Below are 19,019 nucleotides of genomic sequence, written 5' to 3'. Positions count from 1 at the left end.
ATAATTCTTCTTACTGTTAGTTATCTCAAACTTTCCCAGGGAGTAAACTAAATTTTCTCATGCAGACTATCGAAGTTTTTTTTTATTTATTTATTTATTTATTTACTTATTTATTTATTTATTTATTTACTTATTTATTTATTTATTTATTTATCTATTCAGAAAAAAATATGATCCTGGGGCAAACGGTGAATGATCTTCCGCTTTCCAATTCCAACTCGTTGATTACCCCGGATAATGTTTTATTCATCGATAAATACCGGTAATTTGCGACTTTTTGGGTCCTGGGCGTCATTAAACACTCATAGTTTTTCAGATCAGATTACGTCGCTCTTCTGACGTAGGAACGTACATCTATTTCCAGATGAGCTGCAGAAAGCAATAAGTTATTCTCTAGGTCCTGGACGTCATTAAACGATCATAGTTTTTCAGACCAGATAATGTCGCTCTTCTAACGTAAGAACGTACATCTGTTGCCAGATGAGCTGTATAAAGCAATGAGCTATACGAAAAGAAGGGCTCATCGCAAAATTTAGTTATGCCTTTAGGTCAGAGGAGCGACGATAAGTCCTTCGCCCGGAGAATGCAGGCCAAGGGAGGAGTGTGGCAGCGTCGGGGATGCCGAGATGGACGCGTGAATCGTGACAACGAGCGGTGAGTGCGGAAAAACTAATCAAGGAATACAAGTTTCCCGCGAGCAACCCCATCCCTCCCGCCTACCCTGTCTTCGACGCTTTTCTCTCCTTTCGCCGCGTGACAGAGCCACTCGCGAAATCAAATTTCAAAAACGAAGCTTCAGCAAACTTTCGCTCCAGCTACCTGGCGAAATCATTCTGGGCTCAACGCACAAGAGCATCTCTAAAAGGTGAGTCAAGCTTGGATGTAAAACACATGACTTACATTGCCCACGTTGTCGTTAGCTAGACGAAGGGACGTAAGTCTATTCCCAAGTTATAAAATTTACAAAGAAATGTTTCGTTTTTTCCGAAAGTTCTATAACGTAGTGAACATAATTAGAGAGAGAGAGAAATCGGCATCCTGAGGGTGTAATTACATTTTTTCGTTTGGAAATCACAGAGGTAAAACACATGATTAATACTGCCTACGTTGTCGTTTTCTGGCCAAAGTTGCAAAATTTACAAAGGAATGTTTCGTTTTTTTGAAAATTCGATAACGCAGTGAAAATAATTAGAGTGAGAAATTTTCAACTTAAAGAATTAAAGATGTAATTACATTTTTTCGTTTGAAAATCGATGACGATCATAATTGCGAGATATTTCAGTGCTAGACTCTTTGAACTTTTCGAGACCCATAGCGAGGTTTAATTTTTTAGGAAGTATCAGGCGCTCTTCAAAACCCCTCGTTAATTTTTCTGGGCGACAGAAATGTACTATTTTGACTGCTAGCACATGATGCGAAAAAAAAAACAACCGGAAATGCATCAAATTTCATTAGAATTTGTGAAAAAAGTACGACTTTTACAAATCTGACATAGCGTTATGAATGTGTTTTTTGGTAACTCAATACAAGTAGATGTGTTTGGAAAACGATGTATAAAGCGTTAAAACCCGACGATGCCTTTTCCTTAATGCTTTTTAATACTAAAACTTTCCTTTAAGTATCCTCCTTATGGTGTGCCACAATCGAACGTAGCGAGTTATTCAGAATACTTACAAAGCTCATTTACATTCTGCATAATAACAGCATATTAACATTCTGTATTAAAGGAATTCAAGTTCACCACTAATCGATTGACTGTCAGTTCATTAATCATAAAGTTTGCCATGTTTTTCTTAAGGAAATGCTCTCTCTTTGATAAGTGAAGTAATGCTTCATAAGAAAACAAAAACATATGCATTAACTATAACTGAACAGTCTGGCATCCAGTAAAACATACACTATCTATGCCCTCATAGAGGATAAATATTTTATAATTTGAACGATGTCATGATGCCTATATGATTGTCTTCTAATGGTTTTGTTTGTGCGATCTACTTTTTGATACATTCACAAATTCCGACCTAATCTTGTTGTAATAATCGAGTTAACTCAGCAACAATATTCTATGATATAAAATCATAATGTTAATGCGTAACGCTTAACGCTTGAAGCACGAGGCGCTTCTGGGGGTTCGATCGCTTTAGAGGGAAGGAAGGGGGGCTAATCATATTATAGTGTTTGAGATTTTTAAGGAAAAATTCAATTTTGCACCAAAATTTACAGTTATCCTTATTTTTTTTAAGGTTCAAGGTTTAATCATTCTTGGTGATACCATTTCCTTCTTGATTGTCTTTTCAGTTTAAGTGTTTTAGGCTTTGTGATGGTTATGAGGTCGGTGCTGAGCATGTGCGTGCACGATCAATAATTAATAAAACGCGTGCGATAGCCAAACTTTTTCTAATTATTTTTACAATTCTAGTTACTTTTCAAGCACGCAAGATGCTATTTTCAAAAAATGAATATTTCAATTTAAAAGCGATTCACTCTATTTTTCCTCCCCCGAGAGTGATAATTCCTGAGAGGCGTTGAGCCGAAGAGACCAGTGCGGCGTGGCGTGAATTGCGATGTATCGATTGTTATGCCATTTAAACCTATGGTAAAGACTCGATTACTAAGGTGTTCGCTGGGATCACCCTGTTTATCGATCCTTTTCCATAGGATTAAATCGCATAACAATCGATATATCGCAAAGCACGCCACGTCGACGTTGCGGAATCGGCAACCTCGATTGGCCGAAAGTAATTCACGAGAAAATAAATTAGTCAGGGTGAACTGATACAGGGCTGCCATTTCTGATGCAAAATTGGCTATTTTCTTACAGATCTTTCCGAGAAAGTAAGGGGTTTCTACCCTGCGACGGCAACGGCGACCTGATGTGAGCGGCGAGGGAAGTGCTATCTTTATTGGCGGAAACGCAGTAATGGAGGCAGGAGTAGAAGGGTTGGCAGGGCTGGCAGGGGTGGCTGCATAATTTCCCTGGCAAAGGCATTTGGTCAACATTTGCTGGGTGATTTATCAGCAACACTGTGGTCAAGCCCCTGCTCCCCCCCCCTCGCTCCCCCGGGGGCCCTGGGCCCGGGGGGCGCTAATCTGCCCGCAGATCGAGGACCACTCCGGCTCGGCGCGGCGTGGCGGTCGGGTGGTGTACTAAGTACCGCGTAATTATTACTGTCGACAATAACCGAGCTCCGCTTTGTAATTCAATTACGGCCACCGTTCACCGAGCAACATTTCGGCGACTGTACACCACTGGAGGTGCCCCATTCATACTCGCTCCTTAAACAGCTCCTTAATGTCATGCATGCTTCTCTACATGGTCCGCGTACATTCCCTCAGTGGGAGATTAAATGAAATCCCGAGAGCAGCGTCAGGAAAAGAGATGATCTTCCATATAACTTTCAAAGAAATGATTTTACCGTATTTATTTCAGATATGTGGAATCCGACGAATAACTCCCGCTAAAGAACTGCGATAAAGAATAAATACAAACACGGACGATAAGTCCAGACCAAGGTTTAGGACTGAAAGCCGCAGAATAATTAGAGTATTTCTCTTCCCAAACAATACACTTAAGAGCATATTATTATTTGATACCTTGAACAAGGTTGAATACTTTGCATGTTTTATAATTTTATTTAATTTTTTCAAAGGCAAATCGCATTTCCCCATAGGAAAAGTGGAAAAAGGACGTAGAAAAAGTGGACATAAAGTCCGTGTACCGCCATGCTAAGGAAGAACGCCGTACGAACCTTCAGGCGTTGCCAAATTACTTGAACTAAATCAGGAACATTTTTCTTCCGATTTTTTAGATAATTTTGCTCGCAATTTCAACTGAGGCTCCTGAAAATGTCAATGAAAATTATTCAAAACTGTCCTTAATAATAAACATTTCATCGAAGGAAATTTGGCAACTCTCGAGTGTACATACGGTGTTCTTCCTTAGCACGGCAGTATTGGAAATATACGAGCTTTTAAATAATACTGCATTGAAATACTTATAAATTTCAACTGAAATTGACTTATTGGTACGTTTCAACACCAAAAAAAGCCGCTCTGTGTGCGGAGAGGTTGTTATAGGTTTTTTACTACGACCGAAACTTGCCTAAGCTAAAAAAAATAGCTACTTGTTCTGGACGTCGATGCTCCAATCACTCTGCGAGGTTTATTTTTTGTCACCGACGTTGTTTTTTTTTTTTCAAGCAGGTGGGACAACTGTGTTGAAATGTATGTCCGAGCGGAATTCAAAGCAAATTGCTGGATCAACTCGCTTTTCACATTTTATTTAATTGGCATTCCTTCAATTATTATGTGTAGCCCCTCTCTGCATGACAGATTCCAGCGGGGTATTTCCGGGGGAAATTCATTCGAAAGAAAAAAGAAACTAGATCTACATGGTTATTCGCAGCGTGGAATAAAATAACGTGAAGCGAGGATAAGCTGACAAACCACGCTGCCTATGAATCCAGAGTCACTAATTTGATGGCAAGTAGTTACCTACTTTTCGATGTAAAAATAAACTTCCAACAAGTTTCAATTAATTCCCAGTCGTTACATTTTCCCCTCTTTCCACCCCTCCCCTCCTCGTTGAGCAGATGGGCGAAAAAAACTCGTTAAGTGATCATTATATTTTTCTGCCGATGAACCTGATGAAAATTGCAATTAATGAACTTTCTATGTGTTTCGTACAATTAATGTTCGAAAAGTTTACAACACGGCGGCGCAGAAAGTTTCCGGGTTATAAATGAATGGCGCAACGAGAGTGATGGAGCTTTCAGGCATTATTGAAGCGTCCGCCTTCTGCAAAAATTAACGGACGCATTTGAAAACCAGATTGCGAAAGAGTCAGGTCCTCGTGGTGAGTCGCTTCATATTTACCGGGGGCCAATGCGCTTCAATACCAGTGATTGAAATGTTATCGGCGACTAATTTTATGGATTGGATGTTGAGTGCCGACACTTTATATATATAATTCAGGATTGACAATTCCCACGAACATGCATTTTATTTTCGCTTTTCCATGACGCTTATTTGAAAAGCGCGATTACTTTTTGACAAGTTACAACGATTGCACTCGTCGGTATGTTTCGGTTGGTAATACGGTGATTTGAAAGGAGTTTCTCGGCTGGAGAATCCCGATACTTTAGTGAGTGGCTAGTAAATACATTTTATGTGTGCTTAACATAAATATTAATTGGCTCGAAAGGGTCAGAAATTACCCTATGAAACGGCATTATTTACTTGAATGATTACTACTTGTCGGCAACAATGATATAATTACTGACAAAAACTGATGAACTTACTTTTTTCGACCAAAAAACACTGGGCACAGGGTTCCCCGACGGCTTGCATTCGAGGGTAATCGTTCCACCTTTTCTGGCGGTCAGCTGACCGTTAAGAGGCGTCGTCCGGATACTCGGAGGAACTGTGAACAAAAAAGGCATAAGAGAGTCCGATCAGAACAACGGAGAGAAGAAATATGGGCATATCGACGGCGTAAGTCCGCACTCACATATCTCGTTTGCGGTGTCTGAAAATCTCCGTCTCAATGTTATTTTTTTTAAAGGAGAACAAATTGGCATTATTCCTTGAAGTTTTTGCGGAATTTTTTTCGCACGGAGGAGAAAAATCACGGCAGTTTCAGAGAATCGCCGTTGAAAAGTTTTCCGTTTAAAAAAAAAGTATGACCCCACTGGTAAAAAAAGTAGCTTGGATCTAGAGTCCGGACTCTTAAAAACATTGACAAGAAGAAGTACCCTTAATTCAAATGGAAATCCGGTTAAATCAAGAGGCTTGGCTCTTCGATTCAAGGAAAAATCCGATTGAATCGAGAGTATTTTTTCTTGTCAATGTTTTTAAGAGTCTCGACTCTAGATTCAAGCTACTTTTTTTACCAGTGAGGAAGTCTGCGACGTTGCAAACCGAGTTATTCGATTGCCGACTTACCGTCAATATGTTGCTTAAAAATATGCTAAAAAGTCAGAATTGAGATAAAATCCTTTTTAAATTGTGTGAAAAAAACAAAAAAAAAACTGAGTCTGGTTCTTACCCACTTCAACTCTAAGAACTCCAAGTAGGTGATCGACTCCTTCCAAATGCAATCGAGGTCACAGCGTGACTCCAGCTCTTCATGACCTAAGTTTACGCACAGTTTCAAACTGAGATGTAACGCGTCAATAAGGCTCAAACATCTCTAATTAAGGTGTCTCCTCCCCGTGGCGCGTCGGGAGGTGGGGTAAACAATGACAATGGGGATGGAGCCACGGGGCATCGCGTGCACCGCTCAACAATACTATCCATAATGCACACGCATCATCCATCTGATTAAGGGCTCCTCAAGCACCGGTTTTCGGACCCAACCTAATTCACCCACCACCGGCCACGCGACGCAAGTAAGCAATCAATCTAAGTTGACCGGTCAATTAGCCTGCCAAACTTGCCAATAATATTCTCTCACTTCTGAGGGATGTGACAGGCTTTGTCACGTTCGATTTAACTACAGCTACTGCTCCGACTACTCTGTTTCATATTACGGTGACATGCTCTATGGCTCAATACGTGACGTCACTAGATAGATAGATCCTGCTTCGGGAAGGGTTTTAATTTTAGAGATAAGCCGGTCAGGGTTGGCATAGTGGTCAGTGCGTCTGGCTCAAGGTCAATAGGTCCCGGGTTCAAATCCCGGTGGTGGCGTCTAGTCTTTACGGAATTTGCGAGTGGATCTGCAGAAACGGATTCTATTCGGTCTTAATCCCTGAAAATTTGAAAAGCTTGGAACATGGATAGATGCGCCAAGTATCCCTCTGATGTCTACGGACAATTAATCTTCATAATAAAAACATATTACATTATTGAATTCCGTGGGCCACATCCTTCGGGTCAAAGTTCAGCGGGTACTGCCGCGGCGGGCCGATCCGGGCGCGGATGGTACCGGCCCGACTGTCACGGTCCACCGATGGCCGGAAAAATAGAGGAACCGCGGAAATTTTCTCCAAAAAAAAAAAAATTTTATCGGCAGAAACGAGGCAACGTTGGAATACTCATACGGCCTCGAAACAAAACATGGGCCTTTGAAGCCTAATTGTTCGATGCCGCGATTATCCTAACAAGAGTTCCAGTAACCGCGCCAAATACGGTTAGGTCGGTGTCAAACACATATCAGCGCCTGCAAGACTGTAGGAGCACTTCACGCATTGCGCCAAACGGTGCGGTCGGCGTCAGACGCATATTAGCGCCTACGAGACTGCATGAATACTTCTCGCATTACACCAAACGAAATGCAAGAATCATTTGCGACAACTATTCCACTACGGGTATGGGCACATTGCCGGATAAGCTGCGATCCATGGATAAAGACGGGGAATTATTGAGAATTTGAGAAGCAGAAAGTACACATTGGCGATTCTTGAAAGTTGACAACGCTACTTTTCCTAAATTAAACGTACAAATGTAAAAAAAAAATCAATTCTAGGTGAGGCGGGTTCAGGTGGAATCGCTATTTTCAATAAATTTAATTGATGTAATAGAGCAAAATCGGTGTTGCCAACTAGAGAGCATCGCAACTAGAAATGCAGCGGTGGGCATTCGGCGAAGATGAATCTTGAACGCCTTGAAAACGGACGGCGAGGGCCGTAATGAGCGATTCCCCGCGAGTTTCAACGCTCGCCGCGACTCAAGATATTTACTCCGCAGGTAAAAAGCAGCCGTTTCAAATAAACTTTAATGAGAGTTATTTTTCCTTTTCATATTTCCTTCGGCAAATAAATCGCAGGTAACCGCTCCCACTCCCCCGTCCGCAAACGACGTAATATGTTCCCGGGAAAACTTTGCCATTTGATCTTCGCAATGAGAGCGGGGAGGAAAACGAGGCAAGTTAAGCAAAGCCGTGAGGGGCAGAGGTTAAAGGGGCCGTTCGCCTTAGCGGGGTGCGAGGGGGAGGGGTGCGAAGGGTGGGGGTTGAGATCAAGAGAATCGCGCCGAGAACCAGGCTTTGATATTCTTGGTGCGCGGCCCGTCGCGTCGCACCGACTTAGACATGCATACGATTAATTTAACAGCGTTTAAAGCGTTTTCATAAAAAGCTGTTTCTCAACAAATTTGCAGAATAAATTAATTTTTTCCCCCTTTTCCCGGCCCTCGGTATTCACTTTGGCCACGCGCGCCGTCGGGTAAAATGAGTGACAATATTGTCAGGTCGCGGGATTATGCCTCATGATCTCCTCTCGAGATAATACAGAGAAGACGCCGCGAAAAAGTCAAAAGAGGAATATTCCGAACCGTCGGGACTTTTGATACTTCGACTGCGTCAAATAATCTCGAGAGAACTTTTCGCAATTGCCATTTTTTCCACGGCAAAAGATGGCTCCGAAAATTGTTGAAGAAATACCCTTATCCATGCTTATAAAAAGGTGCTCTATTTTCAAGTTTTAGTGACGATTATCAGATGGTGTTTGTTTCATAGATGTATCTCAATTTAGGGACGAGACTGACTACGTCTTACTCTGATGATAAGCTCACCATGTTTTCACGAGACGTCAAAGATTCGTAAAAGGTTCACAAAAAGACGTCCAACAAAACGCAGCAGTGGTGTGGCGTGCTCGGCGATGCGTCGATCGATCTCCTATTTAAACGTAAGGAAAAGGGCAGATAAAGAGGGTGTTTGCAACGAATAAATTAACTGAATAATCGATTCTTTACCACGGCTTCAAATGTGGACAGATAGATTATCGATCATTGACGCTGCGCCACTGACACGCATTGGTAGTGGCCAGTTTAATTCTGAAAAATACATGAACTCTGTTCAAGATAAAAAAAATTGTACTTTAGGGAGGGAGACGGGGGCAGAAATCAAGAGAAAAATACGGCTTAATATAATCCGACACTGAAGAGAAAATTATTACAATCCTGACTATACTCCTAGCTGTTTTTGGCGTCAGATATTAGAGTAGTTGCACAAGCCATAGGTGTGGTTAACAATTAATCAGCTGAAAGTTTGGTTCGATCAACCATACCTCTAGCTGGTGCCCTCAGTATAAGTGGATTGCATTTTGCAAAAAGGAACCACTAGCATTGCAATGATGTTAAGATTGTGCAACTTCATCCTTTGCAATAAAATTTCGGAAATTGTGAAAAACTTTGAAATTTATATGGTAATTTTTGTCTTAAATTTACAGTTTTTAGCGAGTAAAATAGAAACAATAGAAGGGAAAATCGGGGTTTCCCTCCAAGACAAAAGAAGTTGCACAATCTTAGCAACATTGCAATGCTAGTGGTTCCTTTTTGCAAAATGCAATCCAAGTATCGTTGAATTAACTACACCCCTGGCTGGTGGCTTTACACTTCTAGCGCTGGTGCAACTACTCTTATATGGCTGGTGCCAAAATCCGCTGAAGGTATAGTTGAGATTAAGATACTCCTTTTTTCCGTGTAACATGGCTGACATTGACATTTATCTCTAAGAATATGGAGTTACGACGAGTGGGATGCATTGTATTGCCATTGTAACGACAGCTGATGTAGCTTAATTTTCGAGCTCGGTCAAGGCATTTCATTATTTACAAAGGAAAGGTTTATTTATCAATTTTCATGTACATTTCTATTTTAAACAGTATTCGAGGCGTTTCGGGGAGTTCATGATAAATCCAAGTTTTAGTACAAGAGAGAGAGAGTATCTCATAGGGCATCTAAAATTTAGCACTGCGGCGTCCTGTCGAGGCACGTCTTGTTACTCTGCTCTGCGACTAATCTCGCGGAAAAAGCGGGGAAACGAACCAGATCATTCCGCTCAAACTTTCGTCTCTTCCTCTTTAGTCCAGTCAATAGAGCACAAATAGGGGCTTAGTAGAGACAATTTCTGAGGAAACTTTCTGATATACTATTCCTATGTATTTTTCATCGCTGAATCCGAATTTCACATTTGCGAACAAATCTGAGGCGAGCCAAAGCCGCCATCTTGAAAAAATGGCCGAAATTTGCGTTTTTCGGCCGAAAAAACCGAAATAACTCGTATATTATTGAAATTACGGCAAAAGTAGTTATTTTCTAAATTAAAGTACATAAAATTTCCATTCAAAAGAGTCCAAGATGATTAAGATCGGATGATAACAAATGCCGTTACAGCGTTGCAAAGTTTCAGGCAAGTATTGAGGTTGAGCAATTTTCGTAACATTCCCTGCAAAAAGAGAGCTTTCAAGGTAATTAATCATTAAATCGTAATAAGTGTAAGTATGAATTATAAAAGGAGTGCAATTTTGAGTTCTTGACTTTCAAGAACGGCAGTGGATAAGGAGGAAGGGGTCCGGTATGAGCGCAGCTGCAGGGTCCTCCGTTCCTCCCCCATTTTCATGGCCCGGGTGTGCCCGGTCGGCCTTCGTTCCCCGGTTATCAGTTTTTCTGTCCTCCACAGGCACCTTTTCCGGAGGAAAAAAACTTGATGTGCCCACGTATAGGTATATTTGCTGATAACAACAATAGCTGCCACCAAGCCAAAGAGACAGGCACTGCTGGCTTGTCAAAAATATAATAGTGGGTCTAAATTTTGAGTCCGTTAAGTTTAAGCGCGCCGACCGCTGTAATCCAATCAGCAGTATGAGGAGTTCAATTTGAGTTGAAAACGATGTTGTTCCAATAAACCCTCTCTTATTATTTCGGAGTTATTAAAAAATCAGATGAGGAGCTTCAAAATTTTTAGTCGCACGAACTTCCACCCAATCCACTCTCGCTATTTACCGCAGCAGATGTCATGCGTAAAGTTACGATGTTCACATTTTATAATGCATTTACACCATGTCATGGTTCCCCCTTCGCCTCATTGCCTCTTGTTCCATCCTCGTCAATCTCTTCCTTTCACTGCATGTCATAGTCATTGTCCGCACATTCAGCGTCTTGTGGATCATCTACGTCATCCCCTTCTTCTTCTTCTTAAAAGTGCGTCATATTGACTATTTTCGCACGAGCCATGGCAATACTCGCATATAAGACTGCAATGAAGGCCTTCCTTCCAAAAACCGCGGGCGCCGCGACTTTCTTCAATGCACTTGCACGAGATCTTGCTTAAAATTTCGCCCGTAGCGGGATTTTCCAAGGTGATGATGGGGATGAGGCCATTTCTGCCATTCTGCCACCCCCCAGTCACACGCGTATTTCTTGATGATCATCCATTGCTATGTGCTTGAGGATAGGAGCATGAAATGTGGCAGCATCCTCTGAAGATGGAAGACAAGCGAGATTTTGTACATCGTAGAAAAAAGTCCGTACATAGCTTTCATACCTAAATTCAGCCAAAGTTTTTTTTCTACTCACCCTTGTAGCCAAACGATCCGAGTAAAAATTATTTTCCTGCTTTACAAATTTCTTCTTGCTTTAAGGCTGATTTTTTAACCATCTGAGTTGGCTGAGTGGTTCTCCAGGGTTGCTAAAAACTTAACTTTGGCTTGTCTGAAGAGTGGTGATATTGTGTCACACCCACTAATGGCATGAATGAACAGTACGTGTTCGGCTTTCACTTCATTTTGAAGGCTGCCTCGGTTGAAAAGTATTTAAAGAGTCTCACCTTCGCCGGATTTTAGAGAGAAAGCATTTTTGACGTTACGTGACTGAGCAGTAAGGAGGACAAGACGATCAATATATTTTCCTACAATGACAACAATTTCGCCCTGTTTTGCCGTTTCCAAGGCCTTTGAAACTATTTGATTGTGTCAGTGACCTCTTCTGCTTGAAACACAGACATGGTTTCAGCCCTGAAACGTTTCATGAGCCTTTGGATCAAACGGGATTTGTTTTTGCCGCTTTTCAGAAAATTTGCTCGTGATGTTACTGGGACCATACTTTCATGGAATTTTATTTCCACTGATGAAGCTTGTCCTCTTCGCCATGTTCCAGGTCTTTTCGTGCTGCATCTTATAATATCCTTGGGATAGCCGCCGAAAACGATCACAGAATTAGCGGAACATACTTCGATTTTACGTAGGACACGTGGTTGTTGCATCTTGATGAAAATGCCTCATTTTGTCTCCAAATCACTCGATGGAGCAAAAAACGGACATCTATGACATAAGTAGGATTCTTGTCGTCAATTTTATCTACACACTGTGTAAATGTAAAAAACATATCATAAAATGTGGAATTCGCATGCTGTCTGCTAAGTTCAACAAAAGGGTAAAGGGTGAGAGTACGACAAAAAATGTTGAGGTTCCTAATCTGATTTTTTATTAGCAGTTATGCCCCGAAATAATAAGAGAGGTTTCATTGGAATAACATCGTTTACAACTCAAATTAAACTTCTAACCCGGAGAACGAAGGCCGACCGGGCGCACCCGGGCCATGAAAATGGGTGAGGAACGGAGGACCCTGCAGCTGCGCTCATACCGGACCCCTTCCTCCTTATCCACTGCCGTTCTTGAAAGTCAAGAACTCAAAATTGCACTCCTTTTATAATTCATACTTACACTTATTACGATTTAATGATTAATTACCTTGAAAGCTCTCTTTTTGCAGGGAATGTTACGAAAATTGCTCAACCTCAATACTTGCCTGAAACTTTGCAACGCTGTAACGGCATTTGTTATCATCCGATCTTAATCATCTTGGACTCTTTTGAATGGAAATTTTATGTACTTTAATTTAGAAAATAACTACTTTTGCCGTAATTTCAATAATATACGAGTTATTTCGGTTTTTCGGCCGAAAAACGCAAATTTCGGCCATTTTTTCAAGATGGCGGCTTTGGCTCGCCTCAGATTTGTTCGCAAATGTGAAATTCGGATTCAGCGATGAAAAATACGTAAGAATAGTATATCAGAAAGTTTCCTCAGAAATTGTCTCTACTTTACCCCCTATTGACTGGACTACTTCCACAGATACTTCATTCGTTCGGATACGCTTCTTGGAAAAAGCGGAGAATGTTTTCTCGTATTTACAATCGCTGGCTGAGCTACAAGCCAGAGCAACCAAGATTCAAGACTATTGCGGAGAAAGGAACTACGAGCTGAGTTGAAACTTCTGGAGGAAGTTACATAAAGGATATGAAGTCATTTCAATGGGATTTACACTATTACAAGGTGTTCCCTTTCTGGATAAGGCTAACGGTAGCTACATAATTAGAGAGGACCCCGAACCGACTACATTGAAACGCAATTGGACTACATTTTGCAAGTAGGAACTACAATTTCTGGCTCAGTTTAAAAAAAACGTAGTTATCATTAGTTCCCTATGCTTATAAGTGTTTTTATAGACGAGAAAGAAATTGTAGTTCCTAATTGCAAGATGTACTCTAATTATGACGGGATTTGGGCGAAGGGTGTGTGGTAAAATATGTTTATGGCATCTCCGAATGGCTTGTATGGCATGTGTACCTTTTTCACTTGTTCGCTTTTTATCCTGGTTACATTGATCCACATTCAAGCAATTGAGAAATCCTTGAAGATCCTGAAATCGCTAATCGAAGATGAGTGTGATTGATTAATCGGTTTGATGTATGTGTTTGCAGGTCAATTGATGTAATTTCATCAAATGGCCTTGATGGATTATCATTGAAAGTCCTAAAATCCCCGATCGAAGCTGTGTTATGCGTTATTCATTGGTTCAATGTGTGTTTGCAGGTCAATCACTGGAAAAAAAAACACATTGTATCTAGAGTCCAGACTCTTAAAAACATCGACAAGAAAAAATACTCTTGATTCAATCGGATTTTTTCTTAAATCAAGAGCCAAGCCTCTTAATTTGAGCGGGATTCCTTTTGATTTAAGCTTAAATCTGATTGAATTAAGATTATTTTTTCTTGTCAATGTTTTCAAGAGTCTGGACTCTAGATCCAATGTGTTTTTTTCCAGTGATTGCTGAAACTTCATCAAATGGCTTTGATTGATTATTTCTAATAGCTTAGCAATTTAAGTTATCAATAAATGATCCATAAATCTTGGCGCAGGAATTTCAATCCTACATATTGCCCCACATTGTACCGATGTAAAAAATCGATCGGCAATTCAGGTATCTATCCGTACGTAGAAACCCCGCCTGAAAAAAAGGTTTGCAAAACGGAGGGGTAATTTTTCACCGTCAAGTCGGGAATACCTTTACGTTTCAGAGCTTTCTCGGCGCAGTTTCTCGCGGAGTGGAAAATATTTTCGTTAAGGAATCGGAAGGAGCATTAAATGCAGGTTGCGAGGTCTTAACTGTCCTCCGTCGCGGGGTCGCAAATAACCTGCCGACCCGGGGACTCGAATGGTTCCCTTTGTCCCGGTCTCGTTTAAAAATGCACATTCAACTCATTTCCGCTTCCCGGTCCCGCTATTAAACATTTTTCCCGACCAAAGAACGGTCTTTGTCATCCCGTAAGGCCCCCTCCCGCCCCCGCCCCGCGACCCGCCCTCCGAAATGGCTCTTGCCTCCCCGGCAACCTAGTTTTTACTTTCATTTAAATAATGCACTTACGTCTTGAATCTGGATTAGAGAATGACTTTATTGTTTCACGGCTCCTTTTAATTCCTTTCCCTCTGCGTGGAGAGAAAACCCAAGCGAGGGAAAGTTGTTGTCCTTCGTGCTCACTTTCTTTTGATTTCGACTACATTTTGCAATAAGGAGCCATTATATTCTCGGCTTATCCTTAATGGCTCCAACCTATATATAGGGAAACTGACGGCGTGCACTGGCAATTCTGAAAAGCTGGCAACACTGACAATTCTCCATTTAAATGTATGTAGAACAATATGCTATTGATGAGGCACCTGATATCGATATTTTTAAGTTTGAAATGAATTTCTGACTTTTTCAGCACATTTCTTCATTGCAAACAGACCGATGACGTCGCCATCGCTTTTCAGTATATGCATCTCTCACTTTTTCAGCTCATTTATTTATTGCAAACAAGCCGATGACGCCGCCATCGCTTGCTCATTCAAACGCAGTGACCCAGTAAGGCGACGTTTCCCGCGGATCTCTCTCGGGTGAAATCATCTTCAAGTTTACCTCAAGCGCGCTTTTGATGACTTATACGAGTGACGAGGCGTTAAAGCCGAGGCAAAAAATTGCTAGAGTGTGGGTGGCCTGCGCGGCGGGAAACTAAGAAATTGATTTTCGTCGCGACACTAAAGCGTAGCCAAATTCGATGAAATATGCTCGCATTTACCGACACATGTTTCGACAACGAATGAGTCCATCGCAATACGAAAACGAGATGTTTGTTTGCTCACGACTATGATTCGCTATGATAAAGAACAGCGGGGCGATTATTAGTATTGATAGACAAAGCTATAGACAGAGAGACCATGGGGATATAGAGGAATCCTATTGATGAAAGCGGATGGTTGTAATGGACAAAGGAGGTAAGTGGTAGTCTAACTACCGGCAACCCACGGGAAACCCTATAGTTTGTCCATCATATTCACCCTTAGTCTATAGGAGCCATCCATTTCAATCGATAGGATTACTTCATACTCCCTATGTATTCTTTGTCTATCGCTTTGTCTATCAATTTTAATAATCAGCCCACAGGGTAAGGTAATAAGACACTTCTTTTATGGAATATATTTTAGACACCAAGTAAGTTAAGTATCCTCATCCTCATAACGATGAAACTTCATACATTGTGATCGATTTTTCTAGCGCTCGCCATTATTTTGACACATTGACAACACGTTCAACATAAAAAGTGCCAAATGTGCTATGTTCCGATTGCATTTTCGGTGCAAACGATAGTTTACGTACATAAGAAGTGTAATAAAGAAATGAATAAATGGGTAAAGTCTCACATTGTCCTTCGGTGAAATTACGAAATGGGAGCTGCAAAATGTTTACCAAAAGACGTCTCGGTAAAAGATGTTTCAGTTCTAGCTTCGCCTGTCGGTCTACAAATACCAGTACCAATTAAAAATGGTTAGATACTTAATAGTATGGACGTCACCATATTTACAAACTATTAATTAATTAATTTAAATTTCAAATTCTTCAAAAATGATTTGGAAAAATCCAACCAGAATTGGTCTAAATGCGTTTTGTTTTACCATGTTTTTTTTAAAAAACTACAAACAAGATTACTTGGCTTGGTGGTTTCATCGTCGATATATAAAAATATCACAGTTACGTTATTTATTAACAAAGATCTGGACGACATTATGCTTGGACATGTTTATGGATTGCTCCCAGATTGTGAAGAATACATTCCCACAAAATTTCACAGCAGATCTTTTTCAATTGTTTATTCAAAAAATGTACTAGATGGGGATATCAGCTAACGCAAAATGCCGTGAAGTTGATCTGGTTGTTCCTCTCAGTAGCTGTGCTATCCGTGCAAAGCTGCACATCATTACAATACCACTATTCGAACTCGAGTGAGCGCATTTTGCCTACACGACCAATTGAAGGAATTCTGCGCTCGAGACTTGTAGATCCGATCAAAATTATCCCGTCACAACTGAAACATCACTGCATCTAAACATTAATCCAGCCCTGAATGAATGATTGATGACTCGTGAACTGAGGATGAAGAGCATGATTCCTTGTTAAACGCGGCAACTTGAGATCGGGGCGTCGAGGAAACCGTGTTTTGTTTCGATTCGTCAGCAGCAAGCTACCGACTGTCACTGTCACCGCGCCGTCTTAGCGCGGTCACACCGAAACCCACGTCGACCCGGCGTCAAAATTTAACGTTGCGTTGTCAAATTCCGTAAAACTAAGAAGCCAAATTTCCTGCTGACTCGTCTCAACTTCACGACAGCTTTCCTGCACGATTTACACGGTTAAACATGCATTTCTGTGTGAATAGTACTTTCCGTTTCTTTGGGTTACCTTTTTTTTCTTTTTCTTCTTCATCTCCTTTGTCTTCTTCTTCTTCTTCTCTCTCCCTCCCCCTCTCCCTCCCTCTCTCTCTCTCTCTTTTTTTAACCAGTGTGGATGTTGAAATTTTTGCTCACTTGATTGTTTACAAGCGGAACTCAATCATCGAAATTAATCAATACCCACGCACACTGTCTCTGTAAATCATCGATCTCCAGGTCTTTGGATACATGTTATGCGCTTGGATTTGTCACGCAGTTTTCGTTCACCACAACTTGCCGTTGCTTATTTCCATATACAGTAACTAAACACTACCCCCCTTCCCCCAAAGCCCGACGAGGGAAACTGGAAAAAGCGTGTTCTACGCAAATTACCCCTTTGAGAGTAGGTTTCAAACTTTTTCAATGTTACCATCATAATTTGCACGTCATTTTATCCCTTACTAGTCAATTAACAAGTCTGTATCTCTTGCGTGCACCAAACCTACCGGTTTTACTTTTCAAAATATCGAAAGAAAATGTGTACGCAATAAATTCGGAGAACAGGTTTTGACGTATGTCTTGCGAATAGGAATCGATATCGCATTTCGAAGGATGAGAATCGGGTTCACCTGCGGAATGTGGCACAATTTGCAGCAGCGATAATTCATTTTGGATGGAAAGCATGCGTGCGTTTGAGAGTGTTTGTTCCAAGGATGAGCGCCTCGATTGTTGCAACCTTATCGAACGACCTTAATCGATAAATAGCATTGATAAGATAGAGAGTTATCAATCAGGGTCATTCGATGAGGGTTCAAAATCGACCCCCAGGCGAGGGGCTGTATCGAGGGGTTTCGAACGGTACCGAGCGGAGGGTGTGAGAGGAAATATTGAATGGCGCAATTTACGGGTCCAAAAAGATGTGACGCAAGGTGAATTATTGCGGTCACTTTTCGGAGTCGGGGCCCGGACCGACGCACAGTGCATCGAGTCGATAGGAGAAGTCGGACAAAATTTAAAAACTTTAAAAGCGTATAACTCTGTTTATACAAAACTTTGAGATTCTAAAAGTGGCTCAATTGGTTTCCCCGTAAAATTTATTTTTGACAGCACCCCTTAAAATTTAAAATGTGCCGGAATTAACATCAAAATATGCAGTTTATGTCAAAAATTTAATGTCCGACCTCCCTAATTGATTCGATCCACTGTGCGACGCGATGCTCCGCTCCAAAGCCGTCGTAAATACGATGATCTCGAGATGAAACGCGTGATTTATCTTGAGAGAGAGATTTTTAGACATTTAGAAACAAACGCGTGGGTGTTGCTCAGAAGTGATATTTTGAAAGAAAAAAAAATCGAGAAGTCTTCAATGCGTGCGTCTTGAGTCAGCAAATCAGTGCGCGAAGAAAGAGACTTCGGTAACGCGGACCAAACTTCGGTCAGTGGCAATTTTTGAAAGTTGGCAACTCTGTTTTTTCTACATTTAAATGTATTTTAATGTATAAAGCAATCGATTCATCGCCTACCTGACCTAAGGGCGTAACTATACACTCTGCAATGAACCCTGCCTTCAGTACATTTCAACGCTTTTCCGGGCTCATCTCAATGTGTAGTTACGCCCTTAAGTCAGCCAAGCGACGAATTCTTAGTGAGGCAGCTGGCTGCTGGCCTCCCCTAAAATCGATATTTTTAATGGATTTATATGGAGAAAAAACAGTGTTGCTAATTAGCAAAATCACCGATGGGACCGATAAGCTTCGGTTCGAGCGGGACATCAGGAATGTCGATTGGGATAACCTACGTTCATGGTATAGAAAACGGACGTGCGTAAGGACGTACAACCAACGTAAACGCATATCGACGGTGAAACTACCAAACCACGTATCTCGTTTGCGGTGTTTAAAAATCTACGCTCACATTTTATTTTTTTGAAGTAGACCAAATCAATATCATTCCTTGAAATTTTCACAGAATTTCCTCCGCACGAAGAGGAAAAATCACAGAAATTTTCAAGACTGGATGTTGAGTAGTTTTTCATTTAAAAAATAAAGTATGACAGGAAGTCTGCGACGTCGCAAACCGAGATACGTGGTTTGGTAGTTTCACCGTCGATATATTTGATGACGACGCATTAGAAGCATGGTGAGTGCAGAAATCAAGAGATGGTGTTGGTGGATTAAAGCTCTCCAAGACACACGACGAGATGCGAAATAAAGAAATGTATAAAACTTCTCAGTTTCTGCGACTCTTACAAAGAGAGGTGGAAGCACAGGA

General features: G+C 41.2%; 1 protein-coding gene across 4 annotated transcripts in view; it reads right to left on the bottom strand.

Moving 5' to 3' along the window:
• LOC109041143 (protein amalgam) overlaps positions 1-19,019 on the bottom strand; it is a 641,206-nt gene that overhangs the window by 49,805 nt on the left and 572,382 nt on the right. For all 4 annotated transcript variants that reach the window (XM_019057352.2, XM_019057353.2, XM_019057350.2 and 1 more), the window contains one exon: positions 5,301-5,422. In XM_019057352.2, the coding sequence (XP_018912897.1) occupies positions 5,301-5,422 (122 nt within the window). The remainder of the gene's footprint in view (positions 1-5,300; positions 5,423-19,019) is intronic.

Source organism: Bemisia tabaci, chromosome 1 (genome assembly GCF_918797505.1).
Source record: "Bemisia tabaci chromosome 1, PGI_BMITA_v3".
Taxonomy (NCBI): domain Eukaryota; kingdom Metazoa; phylum Arthropoda; class Insecta; order Hemiptera; family Aleyrodidae; genus Bemisia; species Bemisia tabaci.
The sequence above is the reverse complement of the archived record's forward strand: the minus strand, read 5'-3'. Positions and strand labels throughout refer to the sequence as shown.